The 18,740-nt window shown below is 40.9% G+C and overlaps 1 protein-coding gene across 5 annotated transcripts in view; it reads right to left on the bottom strand.

Moving 5' to 3' along the window:
- Positions 1 to 18,740, bottom strand: part of atrnl1b (attractin-like 1b) — a 1,047,255-nt gene that overhangs the window by 204,657 nt on the left and 823,858 nt on the right. The window contains exon 27 of one of the 5 annotated variants that reach the window (XM_078564668.1): positions 16,165 to 16,446. The exons of the other annotated variants lie outside the window; for them this stretch is intronic. Within the exon in view, the coding sequence (XP_078420794.1) occupies positions 16,180 to 16,446 (267 nt within the window). The 3' untranslated portion in view covers positions 16,165 to 16,179. Of the gene's footprint in view, positions 1 to 16,164; positions 16,447 to 18,740 lie in introns of those variants that run through there. 5 annotated transcript variants of the gene reach the window in all.

An 18,740-nucleotide genomic window follows, 5' to 3' on the forward strand; every position in this document is an offset into this window, starting at 1 on the left:
GCTTCTGTTGGAGAACCATATGTGCTGTGCTAGCTAAAGGTTCCTTGGGTTAGAGCATCCCGGGTGCCCCTGCCTCCCTGGAGTGTGCCCGGGTCAGTGTGTGCCCCCTCATCATTTCCCTGTGCGTTCTCATCCTTGGACTCTGTTGGATTCATCGTGTTCAGCCACAGCCACTCTGTCGACATCATCTTCGTCCCTAGCATCTCCCCTTTGCAGCGCAAGATTGTGGAGGGCGCAGCAAGCAACCACTATCAGCGACACTCGATCTGGAGGGTACTGGAGTGCGCCCCCGGAATGGTCCATGCATCTGAAGCGCATTTTGAGAAGACTGATAGCTCTCTCCACCACAGCCCTTGTGGAGGCATGAATTCTATTATACCGCTGCTCAGCTTCTGTTCTTGGATTGCAGAGAGGTGTCATGCCTTCTGAGGGGATAACCCTGGTCACCCAGCAGCCATCCATCAAGCTGGGCTGGAGCACTGGAGTGCCCTGGAACCTGCGAGTGTCTGAGGATGTAGGCGTCATGGGAGCTGCCTGGGTACCTTGCGCAGACTTGCAGGATCTGCATCCTGTGATCACACACTATCTGCACATTCATGGAGTGGAAGCCCTTCCTGTCGACGAAGGCACCAGGCTCAACTGCTGGCGCCTTGATGGCCACATGTGGCAGTCAATTGCACCCTGGACGCGAGGGAAGCCAGCAATCGCTGCGAAGCCTCTGACTTGCTCTGTCTGGCAGGCCTCGTCCTAGCGGTAGTGGATGGAAGGTCAATGCACACCTGAACAGAGCGTTTGTGACCTGCTTGACACAAGCGCAGACAGCTGATTGTGAGACACCACAAAGACAACCCACCGGCCCCTGGAAAGAGCCGGAGGCATAGAAGTTGAGGGCAGCTGTGACCTTTAGAGCCACGGGCATGGGGTGTCCACCCACACAGTTAGCGGAGATCTCTGGCCCAATCATCTGACAGATACTGTTGACTGTCTCCCTTGAGAGACGGAGCCTCCTTCAGCACTGCACCTCAGACATATTGAGGTAGCTGCTTCGCCGCCTGTATACCCTGGCAGCAGGATAGTGCTGTCTTCTGCAGCCACTTGCGCCTTGGACTACCTCTTAGCCCTGTACCCCTTGTGCCTGTGCCTGTCCTCCCAAAGGTGGCTCCCCTGCAGGTTGAATGTGCACTCCTGGCCTCCTCCCCATTCTAGCGCTACCTTCCTCCTCAGATGAGGTGCCTCCAGTGGAGAGATCACCTCCCATTCCCAGGCTCAGGAAGGCTTCCTGAGACCTACAGGCCCCAAAACAAATCCTCACTGAAGAGTGCTGACCTGAAGGTTATGAGTCCAGTCCAAGCAGCTGCTATGCGTTTGCAACTTTTCCATCTCACATAGGCAAATTTCACTAACTTCTGAGCAGTAACTTTTAAATATCTGGATTCACAAACACACTGAGCCCTCTTCTCCCACCTGTGGATGAGCTTCATGCAAATTTCTGATACCTGCTTGTCCGTTGCGCCCGTGCGACAAACTGAAGATCGCACGGGCGCCTTAAAATCCAGATCAATTGGAGCCTCAAGGGCTTTAAGTGGCCCGTTAAATAATGGTGGGCGCGAAATGGACATCGTCGTGTGCCTGCCCACCGAAATATTGCGATGGTGTGCGGTGACTTCATGACGCACACCAGACGTCACTGCGTGTCATTTTACGTGTCGGGGTGCAGGTCCCGCCCCCGCATGCTGACGGAAAAATTGTGTTCTTTAGGTTAGGTATCTGGTTTATAGTGAACTATTTCAGGAATTGTAGTTTAGTGATACAATAAAACCCAATTAAATATAATGAAGATAGCTTATAATGCTGTCCTAAATATTGTGCACTTAATATAAATAATAAGAATTACATAGCATGCTCATTCAGAAAAGTCCCAGCTCTAGATATAATCTCTATATTTTGTTAGTTCTGAATTACTCATTACTTATATAGAAATCTTACACATCAGATTAACTAACCTAATTAATGAAATCGTAGTTCAATGTAAATGTCAAATGTATTTATTTCAAACATTATGGAATGAAGACTATGCTTTTAGTACAGTACACAGTCCTTTTAGCATCAATTACAACATGCTCACTTTGTTAATTAATTATTTGAGGCATACAAGAAGTTTACTGCCAGCTTTGGATATATCCTTCTGCTCTTTTTGACCCCTTAACTTGCATTAACAAGCCCTCCTTTTTCATAACCTGTACTTCTGATTTAATAAGTTGCAACCTCTTCACTTCATGTTCTGCAGGGGAGTTAACCTCTCCAAATAGGCAAAGATAAACAAAGCCAATTGTAGCAGCATTGTGGAAGGCTCACATTAGCTAAATCTATATAGTGATATACAATCAATAGCACTACAGGCACTGGTAATTACTATTTTTATTGAAACACAATCCTCATACAGTGGTTAGAAAATACCAATGCCTAGCCTTTTGAACACAGCAATCTCTCCAAGGCACTGACTGATCTATTTATTAGATAATGGAATGCCCTCTTTAAATGTTCAGAGGTTACTATAGCTACCTTATGCTTTAACAACGCAACTATTATGAATCATTATTTGAGGGCATTCTTCTCAGTCCAATTGCCCTTGATCTCTACAAAACAGATTATTTCTACAAAATCAAAAACTACATTTTTTTCCCAATTTTGACAACAGTACTTGATTCTATATTTCTGCAGAGGGAAAACTGTTTTAAAATAAGAAGTCCAAAACAAAAACACCTGGTAAAACTCAGGAGGTCTGGCAGCATCTGTGGAGAGGAGCACAGTTAACGTTTCGAGTCCGCATGACTCTTCAACAGAACTAAGGAAAAATAGAAAAGGGGTGAAATATAAGCTGGTTTAAGGGATGGGGGGGGGGGGGGGGAGGGGGGAGACAAGAAGAGCTGGATAGAGGGCCAGTGATAGGTGGAGATAACCAAAAGATGTCACAGACAAAAGGACGAAGAGGTGTTATTATCTAAGGAATGTGCTAATTAAGGGTAGAAAGTACGATGAGCAAGGTACAGATAGCCCTAGTGGGAGTGGGGTGAAGGAATCGAAAAAGGCTAAAAGGTAGAGATAAAACAATGGGTGGAAATACATTTAAAAATAATGGAAATAGGTGGGAAAAGAAAAATCTATATAAATTATTGGAAAAAACAAAAAGGAGAGGGAAAATCGGAAAGGGGGTGGGGATGGAGGAGAGAGTTCATGATCTACAATTGTTGAACTCAATATTCAGTCCGGAAGGCTGTAAAGTGCCTAGTCGGAAGATGAGGTGCTGTTCCTCCAGTTTGCGTTGAGCTTCACTGGAACAATGCAGAAAGCCAAGGACGGACATGTGGGCATGAGAGCAGAGTGGAGTGTTGAAATGGCAAGCAACAGGGAGGTCTGGGTAATGCTTGTGGGCAGACCAAAGGTGTTCTGCAAAGCGGTCACCCAGTCTGCGTTTGGTCTCTCCAATGTAGAGGAAACCGCATTGGGAGCAACGAATGCAGTAGACTAAGTTGAGGGAAGTGCAAGTGAAATGCTGCTTCACTTGAAATGAGTGTTTGGGCCCCTGGACGGTGAGGAGAGGGTAAGTAAAGGGGCAGGTGTTGCATCTTCTGCGGTTGCATGGGAAGGTGCCGTGAGAGGGGGTTGGGGCGTAGAGGGTGATGGAGGAGTGGACCGGGGTGTCACGGAGGGAACGATCCCTACGGAATGCCGCCAGGGGGGTGAAGGGAAGATGTGTTTGGTGGTGGCATCATGCTGGAGTTGGCGGAAATGGCGGAGGATGATCCTTTGAATGCGGAGGCTGGTGGGGTGATAAGTGAGGACAAGGGGGACCCTATCATGTTTCTGGGAGGGAGAAGAAGGTGCAAGATCTTCCCTCCCTCGGCCCCATGCAAACAAGAGTAATTTAGTAAATGGAGGCTTGGGCTCCAGTTGCACTATCTTAGGGCTTAGGTTTTGCAACTCTTGTCGACTGATTTTGTTTTAGCCTAGCACATTAATTTTGCATTGTGTGAAATTGCCTGTGACATTCTTTGCATAAATATATTAATGGTCACATTGCCCAAAAGACAAGAAAAAAAAAATCACAAAATGCCTCAACACTACAGAACCAAACTGACACGCCATAGGCTGGGACAGGCAATGTGATGAAGGTTTCAAAATTACATGAAATGGTATAAGAAAACTGGAGGAGACTGAAACTGGAGACAAGTATGGCAAGATCCATAAGAGTTTACACACAAGTGTGACTGCCTTTAATACAATACACTGTACCCTTTAGAATTACAAAGGATCTATACTGAAGATAATATGCTCGGTTTAGTGAATAAATGATACAACACCAGAAAGTCCCAGTTTAAACTTTTGCTTTGTGCTCAGTTAGCTAATCTTAGCTGGGGAAGCAATCTGTGAATTCCTTTAGACAATGGCCTTGACTTGGCTAACATTTTTTCATTCGCTTATTGCTTATATTTATCGATATTTTTGATTGCCGTATCAGTTCCATCTATTTGAAACACAAATAGTATTTTTGTCAAATGGCTTTATGCATTACTTTTGTATATACAGTAAATTCCATGTATGAAGCTGTTCAAGTGATGTTGTAAAATGTGTAGTTTTAAAAAACACACAGTTGCAAACATCCAAATAAAGATGGCCACCAGCTCTTTATGATTAAGCGTTGTATGAACAACCTAAGCTTATATGGAAATTTTGCTTGCATGGAAAAAGGGGAAAGCCTCAATTATTTCAAAAAATATTTTTCTGCTTTGAAAACATTATCTAGGTTGGTGCTTCAGTGCAGTGGTGAGTGAGTGCTTCAGTGTAGGTGTACCTTTCAGATGACACATTAAACTAAGATGCTGTCTGCTTTCTCAGGTGGACACAAAAGATCCAAAGGCATTATTCAAAAAGCAGATATGTTCAACTGGTGTACTGTGCAATATTTACCTCTCAACCAGTATCACTAAACAGATTTGGCGGAATTTAATGCCCTCCGCTCCGGAGCCAAGTATGTGTCATTAGGCGGGAGAGTGAGGGGTCGAGATCCTGCCAGCTCCCCGCCTTCCCATGATTAAATCCAGGGCAGGAAGATTTGCCTTCCCACCCAGAGGCCAATTAAGACCTTTAAGTGGCGACTTAAGGAAAATTCAAGGGCCTCATCCCACCACAGCTGGTAATCAATCAGCATAAGCAGGGAACTTGCCATGCAGGGAGATCACCAGGCAAAGGCATTCCTGTGCCTGATCAAGGGACCCAGTATCAGAAGCGGGGCCCCACAGGAACCTAACTCCTTCCCTTGATGTCAAACCCCCCTCTGCCCAGGTGGTTGGTGCCCACTTCCCTGGGATCTCCATCCCACCTCACTTACCTGTCTCCAGAGGATGCACCGCCGATCGTCTGGGTTGGCCCCGGTGCAATTACGGTAGTGGCTACCACTCACAGTGGTGCTGCTAGTATTGCAGAGCTGCTGACCTCTAATTGGCCAGCAGATCTTGGGTGGAATATCCTTCCAACAGTAGGATACAGTAGGAGTATAGTGATTTAGAGACCCTTGCAGAGCAAGGAGACCCGGCAGCAGGTTTCCTGCTGCCAACATTAGGGACTTTATTCCTTCGAGCTCCCAGAGATTAGGTTGGTGGGAGTCACCAGTTTTTGCTGTGGATGACAGGCCCCTTACCGCCCACATTAAATTCTATCATGTGTCTTTTATCACAGTGCTATTCCTGGGACTTTGCTGTGTACAAATTAGCTGTACAATTTCCTATAATGGCTACACTTCAAAGTACTTAATTGGTTGCAAAGCAAAGTGACTCTCTCTTCTGCACATTGATAATGTTTCAGTGCATGTGCAAAAGAGGCAAATCATAACACTTTATGGAACAAGTTTAATCTGGTTCAGAAACACTGATTTTGATTGCCGACTTAAAATGCCATAACCAAAATTGCTGAATTTCTAGTTTTTTTTCCAAATTTGTAGGCAACATTTTTGTGTTTATCCAAGCAGAAAATTCAAGTGCACCTTTATGACACTAGAATTCTGAATAAGATTGACAGAGAGATTGGACATTCACATAGTGCCACAACTCCCCGCTTGTAAGCCCTACCCCCATCTTCAAGTATTTAGGTTAATCAGAATGGCATGTGCATTGACACAAGTGCATTCTGGATGTGCCAGTTTGACAGAGTGAAATGATGCATAATAAGTATCTGATACCTAACTGAGCCTTCTCACTCCAGACAGATAATGGAAACTGGGGATTGCAATAAAATTCAAGCTGCAATCAACAGAGAATACGATAAATGTATAAACATGGGCAGAGGGTGGGAACAGGAGTTTGACAATGAGCTGTCAACATTTTCCGTAATTACCTCTCTGAAACTGATTACAACTTCAGGATGTCAGGCATATGCGCAGGTTAATGCAGAAATCCCAAAGTAGTGGTCTGTCACTCAGGACTCCAACATGGGCTATGCTGTGACCATGCACCCACCTCAGCTCCTCCAAGAGCCAATAGTCATTGGAATCAATGAACATGTCAACTTTCCCACTTTGCTGTTAAAAATCCCATAAGAAATTGCACCTCAGTCAGTCAGTCAGGTGTAACTGGATTTTAACGGCAATATGTGAGCAATAACTACTACTGAACAAAAGAACTGTCCTAGAAAAAGTAATTTCATACTTGTGGAGTGTTGTTAAATATCTCCATTTGATTAATTAGTAGATTTTATTGAAACTAATTTTTTTTCAATTTTTTCAGAGTATTTCAGCTTCTACCTTCATCCAATGTCAATGTCCCAATCTTTGTTCTATATAGTCACTTGGTAGTACAGAACATGAGCATTGCTGAGAAAAATGGACATGCTATCGAAGTTTTTCTTCTTGCCCTCATCAGGATAGATGCAAAAATGCCAAATTTCAAAGGGAGCAACAATTTATACTACATGAGAAAAGGGTTGGCAAGTCAACTCTGATTGGTTAAGGTGTTGCCATTGAGAATGCACCAGGGGACTATTGTGCCCTCACACAAAAACAGAAAATGCTGGAAAAACTCAGCAGTTCTAACAGCATCTGTGGAGAGAAAAACAAAGTTAACGTTTCGAGTCCATATGACTCTTCTTCAGAAATATTGTCCCCTGTTTGTTTTCAAACAAAAATCTAACACTTTTGTTTAGTTCAAATTAGGTGCAATGCCTAGACATGTTCCTTTTGCCTGCGGAGGACAGCTTCCTGCATATGAATATTTGCAGCTTCTAGCAAGTGTAACCAAGTCACATTGTGAGTCAGACTGGTTCTCTTAAATTGGCTGTTGGAGTAATTCTTAGCACAATTGGGATTTTTCAGCAAATGCTGTCCAATCTCGGAATCACTTCTAATGTCAGGCATTATGTTCTGAGTTTTACAAGCAGGGCTGGTTGAGTATGTTCAGTACTCTGCCTATTGTGAACAGCCGAAGGGACATGCTGTTTGGTACACTCAGCTCATCTTTGGGATGTATGGCCTACATACCTGGCATTAAACTGGCACTGAAATTCATATACCACATTACTCATGTGTGTGGTGGGAAAGACATCTTTTTGGCTTGACCGATGCATCCTGTTAGTGAAAAATACCGCTCGTGTTACTACCGCATTGTAGCAGTGTGAAATGGCTAGCTTCCCTGTTGCTCAAATTTTTGAGATACCTTACGCTTCCAGGTTAATTTGAGGTAGACTGGGCACTTTTCAGGTCCAAAAGTGGTTATGTGCGATACACAGCAAGCCGTGATCTGATCGGGGTAGCCAGCATCCCGCAGGATACCTTTGATGCATCCTATTTCAGTGTCAAGCTTGCACAATGAGCAAATGGCTCAGACCCTATTTACGAGATTGCCGGTAAGGCCAATCTTATAGTGCGTGGAGCTGTAGGAATCCCAACGTGTATACTGACCTGATAAGATAGGCTTGCAGTAGACAGTTGTAGAGAATTCATTAGTGGATTCCTCAACTAGCATGTCAAAGAAAAGGAGTTTATTAGACTGCTCCATTTCAAAGGTGAGTTTCAGCCTGGGATGGAATACATAAAGTGTGTAAGGAAACTCTTATATGCAGCTGCTGATTCAAATATAGCAAACATATCATCTATATCTCAGAAATATGCAATAGGTAAGAGCATCATTCCACTGAAAATGCATTTCTCATGAAAACCGATGAAAATGTTTCCAAGAAGTGGGCCTAGAGGGCATCCCAAGGCAACACCATCTATTTGGGCATACATAGTGTCATTAAGGCTAAATGCTAAGTTCATAAGTTCAATGAATAGAGGTTCAAAAAATGGCGGCGCATCCAGATTGCCATGATGTGGTGTCGTGGCGCAAATGTCTATGGCTTCCTTGAACAGCATATTTGTGAAAAGGCTCGCAATGTCAAACGTGCACATAATATGGTATTGACATTGATATACAGGCTGCCTATTGTCTTCGCAAAGGTGAAGGAACCTCACTCAGAACTGTAGCAACTCACTCAACCATTTGGTCAATTCATGTTGTGCAGAACCAGTCATATATAAGATAGGACATTAACGGTCACCACTTGTGTGTAGCCCGTACATAAGTGGACGTAGTGAACCATGAGGACGAATCCTATCATATACATTGAAGGAAGTTTGTTACTCTTACACAAGTCTAACAAACATTTTTGTAACTTGCTTTTGAGCAGGGGTGTGCGATCATACTTGGCGGTGAGTCCAATGGATTAAGAACAGCGTTACTAAGAATGGCGAACATCCCAATTTCTGGCCATACGATGGAGGAGAGGTCATTGATGAAGCAGTTGAAGATGGTTGGGCCTAGGGCACTACCCTGAGGAATTCCTGCAGTGATGACTTGGCAGTGAGATGATTGGCCTCCAACAACTACAACCATCTTCTTTTGTGCAAGATATGACTTCAGTCAATGGAGAGTTTTCCCTGATTCCCACTGACTTCAATTTCCCTAGGGCTTCTTGATGCCACACAAGGACAAATGCTGCCTTGATGTCAAGAGCAGTCACTCTCACCTTTTTAGAGTGAGGCTAACAGTGTAAGAATGGAAGTTCTTGTCAATTCATAGATTTCCCTTTGATTGCAGCCTTTGGAGGAGGCGGGATGTGGTGACCACAAACTGCACACGCTGGGGAAACATAGAATCCCTGACAGCAATCCCACATTTCCACATTGTGCACTCTCCTGAGGTATCTGTCAGTTTCAGTGTAATTACGACGACAAAACTGTCAATACCACCACAAAATCCCAGCCAATAAGATGATTTGAGAGAAAAGAAAAATAACAGATATAGAGACATTGATTGAGACTTCATGTTGGCGTCAGTTTGATTTTCAAAGAAAGGAGTAGAACAGGACAAGGATCAAAAATACTTATGGGGAAGAAAGGAGAAGCAGAAAGGAAGTGAAAGAGAGAGACAGAAGCAGAAGCAGAGTCAGACAAAATAGCATCACCACGACTGGTAGGAGGGTGTAATTTTAATATAGAGGAATTTCATCACTGCTAGAAATATAAATTTAAAAAAGAATATATTATTTTGAAATGGGGACTGAATTACATCTGTACAGCTTAGTTCAATTATTACCCAGTCCTTTTACACCCACTTAATTAAGTTTCACTTAGTGCCTTCAGATAAACAAATTTTTGCTTTTCAGCAGAACCTACACAAAGATGTTCATCCTAAAATTTTTAAGCACAGATGGGCTGTCTCCGTAGCAAGGGGCAAACAGAAACAAGCTCATCACACAAACTGCACTAGAATGTTATGTTATTTTCCCCCGAAAAGCAGCTAGACACCACAGAAAGGGGTCACTCATCTAAGACAGAGATGAGAAGAATTTTTTTCTCTCAGAGGGTTGTGTGTGTTTGGAACTCTCTTCACCAAAAGGCAGTGAAAGCAGAGTCTTTGAACATTTTTAAGGCAAAACCAGATAGATTCTTGATTAACAAGGGGATGAAAGGTTATCTGGCATAGGCAGGAATTGGGGTTGAGGTTGCCTTCAGATCAGCCAATGATCTTCTTGAATGGCTGAGCAGGCTTGAGGGGCCAAGTGGCCTACTCCTGCTCCTAATTCACATGTTCCTATGAAAGAATGAGGGATCCATAAGCCATTTTATCTAATGTGTTGGTCTGTTAGTGAGGTTCTGTTATTCTCCAATTATTATGGGATACTAGAAACAAATAAATACACTTCAGTGTTGCCCATTGTTTTGCTTTGTGAATGATAACAATGTACAATTCAAATATTATTCCACCTTCTTGGTTATTGATTCAGAGGTAAGGATGATTAATGATATGTTCAGTTTGCAGAAAAACTTCAACTTAATGGCCTATCTATTGATGAAGTGAGAGACATCAAAATCTAGTCAAAATATATTCCCAGCAAAATTACATAGAAAACAAGGAACAGTTTTACAGAAGATAATGCTGTTAGATGGTACTGTTCTCATATCCAATTGTTCTTCATTAAATAAGTATTTAATTCTTACTGTAATTCCAGTTTAAAATTTTAATCTTCACAGCTGCAAAATTTAAGGGGCAAAATTGAGTTATAAACATATAAAATCACTAATCAATTTTTCTGTTACAAATGCTTTATAATTATTTGTTTGCTGACAAAAGACAAAACTACAGCAGGACTAAAAAATCCTGTAAACAAATAAGTCAGAACTGTACAATATCTGCAAACATACAAAACCAATTCTGACAAATGAATTTTGAACCTTTTTAAATTACTTGTATAATATTTATACTGTATTTATTTAAAAATAATTTTTTCTGCAAAGGTTGAAGCTTCTTTGAGGGAGTTTCATGTAAGGAATAATGTAACATATTACCTAAGAGATTTTACCCATTCAATCAAAAAGTGTAATTGCTTTTACTGTAGCAGATAAGTGTCACCCAGCTGGTTTCCTTGATAAGAACACTTATTAGAGATGTGTTGTATTTGTGAAAGCATCTCCCACAGCAAATTTGTTTTGTGCAACAGTGTAAATGTGTGTAAAACACATCTAACATGATGCCAGCAGCATACGGTACTAAACAATCACATGAAAGGTTTGAAAATTCCTGAGCAGCATGAAAGGACAATTCATGAATCCCATCATCCAAGTATCTTAACTAAGTGTATTCAGCATCAGTGAGACATGCATCATCTCTCTTCCTTCAGGACTAGTTTATTTTATACAGATTTCTGTTAGAGAATTGAACATTGAAAGAAAGGCGACACTGAATAGTTGTGTTAAATCATGGTGTAATGACCTCCCAATTTGATTGCTGTTCACAATGGAACCAACCTGAGGTGCCAAGGGGGAAATTAAACAGGAACTTTTTGAGGGGAAAATGAATTTTCCAAATTTTCATGCTAATCTAGAAACTCATTATTGATAGTTTAATTTCTAATAGTTTTTAAGACAAACCTGGTTTTCCTTTCATTTACAATGTGCTGTTTAGAATTAGTATAAAATAGAACCATGAAATGATTTGCGTCGCACTTTAAATGGAGAACAGACTGAATGCTCAGAAATTCTGTGGTTGTACATTCAACACATAGAATGCATTGTTTTCTGCTGGAATCATTTTAATACAACACATGCATACTAAATTTGATGGAAATGATTGCATATTTGGTATAACAATGTAAAAACCACTCAAGATCTGGATGGTGACATCTCTATAGTTCTTTGAATACCTTTACAGTACAATGGCAGTCTTGATGAAGCCAGATGTTCTGATTTTGAGCAAAAGCACAAAGCTAATTAAATATTTTTTTTTTGTGCAGTTTATACTGGCAAATCAATCCACAGTTGTGGAGGCAAAGCAAGCAAATGGCAGCAGTTCAGGCCTATAGAGACCAACATTGTTTGAAAGTAATTGGCTTCCCCTTCTGATGATCAGAAAGCTAATCGTTAGGCCATGGTGTCACATGATATGTCATCAGCATTGCAGTATCATTTCAAGTCTACCAAATCCATATTCTACAAGTTTTAATGCTCATGGATTAAATAATATGACAATAATTACATTGGGCACACTCCGGTGGATTGAGGCAACTAAACAAACTAGCCATCTGTCCAACATAGCTCTAACCTGCTACACATCTTGTCTGAATAAATTAATAGGAAAATAATCATGTCATAATTGCAATGAAAACTAAACATCAAAATTCCAATGACTAGCAGGGCTTACTATGTTTGTTGTAAACAGTATTTACTACAATTGACAATGATAAATGGCATGACCCTCCTTAATGCCTAATGGGTAAAAATATCACCCAGAGACTCAGTCCCAGGCAAAGCTGGTCTGAGGAGAAACAAGAAACATGATCTGACACCATCTGTGGCTCTTAGAGGGGCTTCTTAGCTGAAATAATATCATACAACAAGCAGAATGCCTTGCAGAATGGGGAAGGTGGTGGGTGGTGGGATTGAAGGGGAGGTGAAAGCTTTGCTTATCTCAGTGAAAGATTATCTCCAACTAGCATCTAAAATTTCAACCTGTAAAACTTTTAAAGTAAAAACATTATAATTGTGGGTTTAAATATAGCAACATATTCCTTACTACAAAGTGAAATGTACATTAGACAAAGAATATTCTGAGTGACCTGCACATTGATTTTCCAAATTTCAGTATCATGATCAATCAATACAATGTTGATGAATGATGCTGTGCATGGGGCTGAAACCTGTAATAGGGAATCCATAAAGGGCATACAATCCTTCATGGGTTAACCCAATAACATTATTGAATCTAAATGCATACATTAAAGATGGTGACTTATAGATTCAATCATGGGCATATACTGAATAAGAATTAAAGAAAAATTATTGAAAACACAAATTAAATTGTAATTATAAAATACAGAGGCATATATTGATCATGAAATGGAAGAAGAAATCCCTTGTTATGCCTATATTTTCTTCATACACCATAAAGGGCCTAAAAAGAAACTAGGAAGAAAGGCCTTCATTGCAGACTTCTTCAGATTATGAAGATCCTGTTAAAGGCCAGTTAAAGAAAAATAAAAGTAGAATTGTTTAGAGGTTTGGTGGGGAAGAGGGTTATAAATGGAAATCGCACCCTGGCTTTCACTCAAACTTGACCTCAATTGGAGGAAGGGCACTTAAAGGTGTACTGTGCAGTTTGGAGTCTGAAAGCATGGCTACAATCATCCTTGTCGGTTATTACATAATGTAACTTATCTGCCAATTACATTAACTTAGCTTTATTTGCCTTATGTAAACCAACCTAAGTTATAGCTTCAACTTCCAGACAAGTCTTAGCAACTGTCACAGCCATATTGCAGTCTCACACCAACTCCTGAATTCAAAGTGCTTCTCGTACTCGTAACCTTAAGATTCACTAACTCCAAACCAATCCAGGAATTTCAAATATATCCCGCAAAGAGCCCCCAATTTTCTTATAGCACAGAGGATGCTAAATGCTGATCTGTTCAAATCCCAGAGGGAAACTTGAAACAACTGCTACAACTATTTTACAATTTGTATTTATTTCGAGATGTGTGCCTTGAATTCAGTAATAAGACCACCGAGTCTTGTAGGTTTCTTACAAAACTAAATTAAACCTTTATTAATAAAAAAAAAATTTTAAAACATACATAGGTTTACAAATTACTATGATAATTTCTAGCTCCCCTAATTAATCTAACTCCCAGTTACACCTCCATTAAGGCAACAGTAAAACACATAGATTTTAAAAGACCCAGGCAAAGTAACACGATACCCTGAACAGTTAAATTCAAAGTGAGTTTTCTTCACTTCAGTACTTGTCGACAGCAACTTGAGGTTTAGAGGTTTTTTCACAATTTTGGATCTTAGAATGCCTTTCTCTTACCCATAACCTGATCTCTTTTATACAGGTTTCTCCCTTTTTAATGTAAATCTCATTGTCCCAGTATGTCTTTTCCGCTCTACTTTTCTAATAATAAAAGTATTACATAGTACCAATTTTATCAATAAGCTTTGGGAAAATAAACATTCTAGCTTCTTCTGGCTAAGTGTAACATTTCACCACGTCTTTTGAAATTCAAATTACTCTGGTTTATCTAAAAATGCAAATTTCCCCTTTACACCACACATTCTAAAACTTCGGCCATGTTTACCTATTTAACATTTCAAACCTAGCTTCTCTTCGGATACATCAAAGCCTTCAGACAGCTATCTTTAACTCAATTAAGTCCCCCACATACACGCAGACACAAACATACACTACCCAGATCCCATTATTCCTACCTTACAATAAATTCTAATAACATGAAAATTATTATATTTTCCTGACAGCCAGCAGTTTTAAAAAAATTTCCCCGAAAATCAGACAGACATCCATCTGTCATGGATAACACCACAACCCACAGCATTAATGTCAATGGGTCTTTCTAGGTGCCCAGAAGCAGGATCTCATGAGCCACGCTTAACGCCATGTTTACAGATAAATAAATTTCAGCTGCAACAAATAACAGCAGCAAGGGCAGTTAGATTTTTAGCACAAGGATAAGTTTCATGAGAGAATCATTTACTGTCCACACATAACCTTTGTATGCCACTGAATCTGCATCTATTATTTATTTCACACTCTGTGATTAAACCATTTGGCAACTATCAGTAATAACGCTTCAAAGATAAGAGACAGAGTAACCTACATCTTCATATTAAAGTTAGATTAATTTGAAGCAATATTAATCTTGTACCCTGTTGCTCTTTAACATCTTCCTCTACCTCCACTGCCTCAGAATTTGCTGCTAATAGCAAAGGGACAGCTCTCACCACTGACCTTAAAGAAAGTGCTCACAAAGATTTAGTGGGCTCTTTGATGCAAATTCCCCTATTACAACATCAACTTTATTCTGATGCCATCTATAGGGGATCTTTGGCATCCAGGAACAGTGAAATTATCAAGCAGGCTAAATAGCCAATCAGACTGAAGAATTCTCACAGGCAGCAAACCAGAAAGTAAAAAGCACTGATTATCAGTTTTTAATCATTTTACAGACAGCAAAATAAAGATTATGACATACATATGAGATTAAGGTAAAAGCAGAAAAGTAGTTGATGATCAGCTAATTTCCTGAAACTTAACTGAACAATGAAATGGTGAATAAAACTATAATTCTATTATGTTTTGCATCACATTTTACACAAGCAATAAAATCTAGAGATTTAATAGGTAAATACATTTCACCATCCGCCCTGTAAAGCAATTATTTCTGTCTACTGAGAGGAAATACCAACAAACTATGGGCCAAATATGGCCCTGAACAGGAAAATGAACACAATATGAAATAAATTTGGAATGCACACCAGTCAACCCAATGCAGCCATGCTGCTCACTCTACAAAAAACTGTGCTATACGATGATGACTGCAATAATAGCTTGACATTAATATTACAGAAATTATGCACCATTTTTACTAAGTTTGCAGCATTGAATTAGACCCAACACCCAAACAATCTGTAAGTTTACACAGGGATGGTGATTGCAACAGGGCTCATTCAACTCCACCAGGTACAGCTGACTCTAAAGGCGCTCTTATTTTCCATTTCCGTTCCAAACAAAAAATCTTCCGGTTTCAGTGAATGTGCTCAGAAAGGTCAGTATTAACAAGCAACAAAGCATAAATAAAGAGAAAAGAAACTGCCAATTTAGAAATATGAAACAGAACAGTCAGCATTTGTTACAGTCCAATGTTTATTACCATACTTGTCCAGCCACAGAACTATAGCAACTGGTACTCAACGAAACAACGTTTTAAATTCAAACTTGAGATGTGGGTGTCACTGACAAGTCAGGATGGTGGGGGAGGGTGGTTGGGGAAGGGAGCATTTGGTGGTAATGGTGTTCCTGCAACTGCTACGCTTGTCCTTCTAGGAACTGGTGCCAAAGAAGGTGAGATGTTGAGAAACACCCTGTAGATACTGCACACTGCAATCAGGTCCTGAAAGTGGTGAAAGGTGTGGATGCTTATGCAAGTGAACGAAGTGCCAAACAAGCAAACTATTTTGTCCTGGATAATGTTGACCTTCAATGCTGTTGCAGCTACACCCATCAAAGCAAATGGATAGTTCTTTTTATTCGTTTACAGGTTGTAGGCGTTGCTGGTTAGGCCAGCATTTATTGCCCATCCCTAATTGTCCTTGAGAAGGTGGTGGTGAGCTGCCTTCTCGAACTGTTGCAGTCCATGTGGTGTTAGTACACCCATAGTGCTATTAAGGAGAGAAGTTCCAGGATTTTGGCCCAGCAACAGTGAAGGAACAGCGATATATTTCCAAGTCAGGTTGCTTAGTGGCTTGGAGGGGAACTTCTGGGTGGTGGTGTTTCCATGTGCCTGCTGCCCTTGTTCTTCTAGATGGTAGTTTTCCATCACAATCCTGACTAATGGCTTGTACAAAGGCTTTGGGAGTTAGAATCACAGAAATTTATGGAATAAAATAAGGCCAACATATCCATATTTGCTGAAAAAGAGCTATCCAATCTAATCCCACTTTCAAGCTCTTGGTCTGTAGACCTGTAGGTGACAGCATTTCAAGTACATATTTAAGTGCTATTTAAATGTGGTGGGCGTGGGGGGGATGGTGGTGGGGGTGGAAGGTTGGGGTGGTGGTTCTGCATCTACCACTCTTTCAGGCAGTGAGTTTCAGATGCTGAAGAGGCTCTGAGAAAAATAATTTCTCCTCAACTTCCCTTCAATTTTTCTACCAATTAGTTTAAATCTATGCTTCCTGGTATTGACTTCCCTGCTTAGGAACATAGGAGGAGTAGGCTATTCATCCCCTCAAGCCTGCTCCGTCATTCAACTAGATTATGGATAATCATCTAACTTAATGCCATTTTCTCACGCTATTCCCATATCCATTGATGTCATTAGTATCTAAAAATCTATCAATCTCTGACATGAACATGCTCAATACTGAGCTTCCACAGCACTCTGGAGTAGAGAACTCCAAAGATTCACCCTCCGAGTGAAGATATTCCTCCACATCTCAGTTCGAAATGGCCCCTTTTCTGAGACTGTGTCCTCTGATTCTCGGCACCCCAGCTGAGGGGACATTCTTTCTGCATCTAACGTGTCTAGCCATTTAAGAAACCTCTGGGGCAAGTGTGAGATAATAAATAATCTTCTTTATTTTTAAATTCACAAAAGCTTGCTGCTGGAAATCCTTTAATTTGGGACAAATCCCTTTGAGGATAAGAAAGCACACTAACCACATACATTAAAACACTTTGGTCACAGACAACAATAAGAAAAACTCTGTCCATGACACTGCACAGCCAGGGGGAAGTGGTATTGTCGACAATGTTTGTACTACACTGGGCAAAGGCTTTTGTCCAACAGCTTGCCAATGATAATTTTTGAGTGAATTATTGATCATTTATATTGAGTTGCTTTGTAAATGGCTCTAAACTAGAAAATAAATTATTTAATTAGCAATACCGATTCCTTTGCCAGCATCCCCTCCTCAATGCAATTTATTATTCACAATTTATATTCCAATTCAAAACCTGCAGCATAGTCACCCTCCAGACTGCAGGTCTCAGTTTCTACAACAATCTTCCATGCTGTGGGTCTCTGGGTCTTGCCGTAATTAAAGTATTCACGAAGCAAGTGGCTTAGATTTTTCCCACTTGAAAACTGAATTTAATTGCAAATGCAAACCTCATTCCAGTTTTCTTTCAATGCAATGCAAATGTGAGGTAATGCACAAATTAGTAATGCTCTCCAAACTGATTTGGTCACTTCACATTGCATCACCATTGTTTCAATGCTTGCTGTATCATACAGTTTTACAAGGCTACAGAAGAACAACGCAACTTACATTTATATAGGACCTTAACATAATGAAACATCCCAAGGTGCTTCACAGGAGCACTATAAAATATGACACCGAGCCACATATGGAGACATTAGGTGAGATGGCCAAAAGCTTGGTGAAACAAGTGGGTTTCAAGGAGTTTCTTAAAAGAGGAAAACAAGGAAGGGAGGTGTCAGGAGGGTGTGCCAGAGCTTGGGGTCTAGGCAGCTGAAGGAACAGCCACAAATGGTGGAGCGATTAAAATGACAGTAAACATACTAACTTAAATGTTTTGCCACAAATGAGCTATTTTCTGTACCATTTGTGGTATAAAAGCTATGAAATACCGGAAAACAGCAAAATTGGCAAACCTGATGGGGCTCAACACCTAATAATTTACCCAGATGATATATTGATTCCATTGTCAAGTGAGCTGAACACATATTCAAAAGGGCTCATGACATTTTCACAAGAGCGCAATTTCCATCAGGCACAAAGGGCAGAGTTTTCCATGCCTGCTGGTGTCGGGCATCATGGTGGGCGTGAGTGGACAATATGGCCAAAAATCAGTTTCACGATGTCGTGAAACCAGTTTGCAATCATCCACTCCGCCTGTCGATGGTGGGCCACGCTTCCTGCCGCCGCACGTTGGGAATTTAATTGTAATACATCTGCAAATCATTATGAGCCCAGCTCGCCGGAATCATCACCCCCACACTGGATCATCCGAGCTCATCGGTGTGCAATTTCATTACAGCATTTATAAGGTATGCGCCTGGCAAGCTGATCTTCAAGGGGAACTCGGAGGTGATTGCACAGTAACGCTGTGCAGCACTTGCGAGGGTCACCTGTTGGGCCTCAAGGTTGAGGGCAACGGCAAGTCGCAATTTCCTAG

The sequence above is a fragment of the Cetorhinus maximus genome, chromosome 20 (assembly GCF_964194155.1).
Source record: "Cetorhinus maximus chromosome 20, sCetMax3.hap1.1, whole genome shotgun sequence".
Taxonomy (NCBI): Eukaryota; Metazoa; Chordata; class Chondrichthyes; order Lamniformes; family Cetorhinidae; genus Cetorhinus; species Cetorhinus maximus.